This window comes from Lipotes vexillifer, unplaced genomic scaffold (assembly GCF_000442215.2).
Source record: "Lipotes vexillifer unplaced genomic scaffold, Lipotes_vexillifer_v1.1 C26565992, whole genome shotgun sequence".
NCBI classification, from domain to species: domain Eukaryota; kingdom Metazoa; phylum Chordata; class Mammalia; order Artiodactyla; family Lipotidae; genus Lipotes; species Lipotes vexillifer.
The window spans coordinates 1-1,175 of NW_006776873.1; the positions used below are offsets into that span (position 1 = coordinate 1).

General features: G+C 36.7%; 1 protein-coding gene across 1 annotated transcript; it reads right to left on the bottom strand.

Moving 5' to 3' along the window:
* Positions 1-273: 273 nt before the first annotated feature.
* Positions 274-1,168, bottom strand: LOC103068865 (zinc finger protein 708-like; the record flags this gene model as incomplete). The annotated part of the gene is given in 4 exon segments (XM_082930890.1): positions 274-350; positions 353-395; positions 850-1,059; positions 1,061-1,168. Coding segments are annotated over 4 exon segments (438 nt in total), but the record flags the coding sequence as incomplete, so codon positions are not given.
* Positions 1,169-1,175: the final 7 nt, after the last annotated feature.

A 1,175-nucleotide genomic window follows, 5' to 3' on the forward strand; every position in this document is an offset into this window, starting at 1 on the left:
ACTTGTACTTATTCTGTTGTATATGCAATATCTCAGATTAATCTCAGAGAACTAAAGACATTTGTTTCTAGTATGGATTCTCTGATACAGTCTGTTGTCAGAAGCGCTCAAATATTTTCCATATCATTACACCAAAGGTGTTGATACTTGATGAAAATCTTTACATTTCTTGCCACACACATTACCTTTGTGTGGTTTCCTTCCAGGATAAGTATTATGATATCTAGTGATGAATGAGCAATAATTTGAAACCTTGCAATACTCACTGAATGTTCAAGTATGAAGTATTTGGTGAACACTCAGCTTAAGGCACAACACAAAAGCTTTGACACATTCATTACGTCTGTAATGTCCTGTCCAGTATAGATTATCTGATGATTGGTGAGATGTGAGCCCTGAGTAAAGGTTTTTCCCATTCCTGGCATTTGTGAGGTAGTCTCCAGAATGAATTCTTTGGTGAATGAATTTCTTCTCGAAAGGCCTGGTCATACTAAATACGTTTATCTGATTCTTTCCAGCGTGATTTTTCCAATGAAGCGTAACATGTGGACACCTGCTAAAACCCTCACTTAAAGCCTCTCACCAGTATGGATTACCTGATGGTAAGGTAGGACTGAAAGTAAACTGAAGGATATGCCACACATTATATTTGAAAGATTTCTCTCCAGTATAAATTCTTCGGTGGATATTAAGGTATGAATTCTGACTAAAGACTTTGAGACATTCATTACATTTCTATGGTTTCTGTCTAGAATGGATTATGCAATCATAGGTAAGGCTTTGCCACACTGAAGACATCTGCATGATTTCTACCACTATGAACCTCACATGAACAAAGTGTCAGTTTTGAAGGAAGTCCTTCCCACCTATATTACATTAATATGGTTTCCCCTCTGTATTTATTACCTAATGTGTAGTGAGGGTTGAAATCTGAGTAAAGGCCTTTCAGCACTCAATATTTTTGAACGGTTTCTCTACAGCATGTATTCTACAATGAGTTACAAGCAGTGAATTTTGACTAAACACCTTACCACACTAATTACATTTATAAGGTTTTTTTTCCAGTATGTATTCTCTGATGCTTTGCAAGGGCTGGATTTTGACTAAATGCCTTGCCACACTCATTACATTTGTAAGGTTTCTCTCCAGTATGAATCCTCTGATGTCTTGCAAGA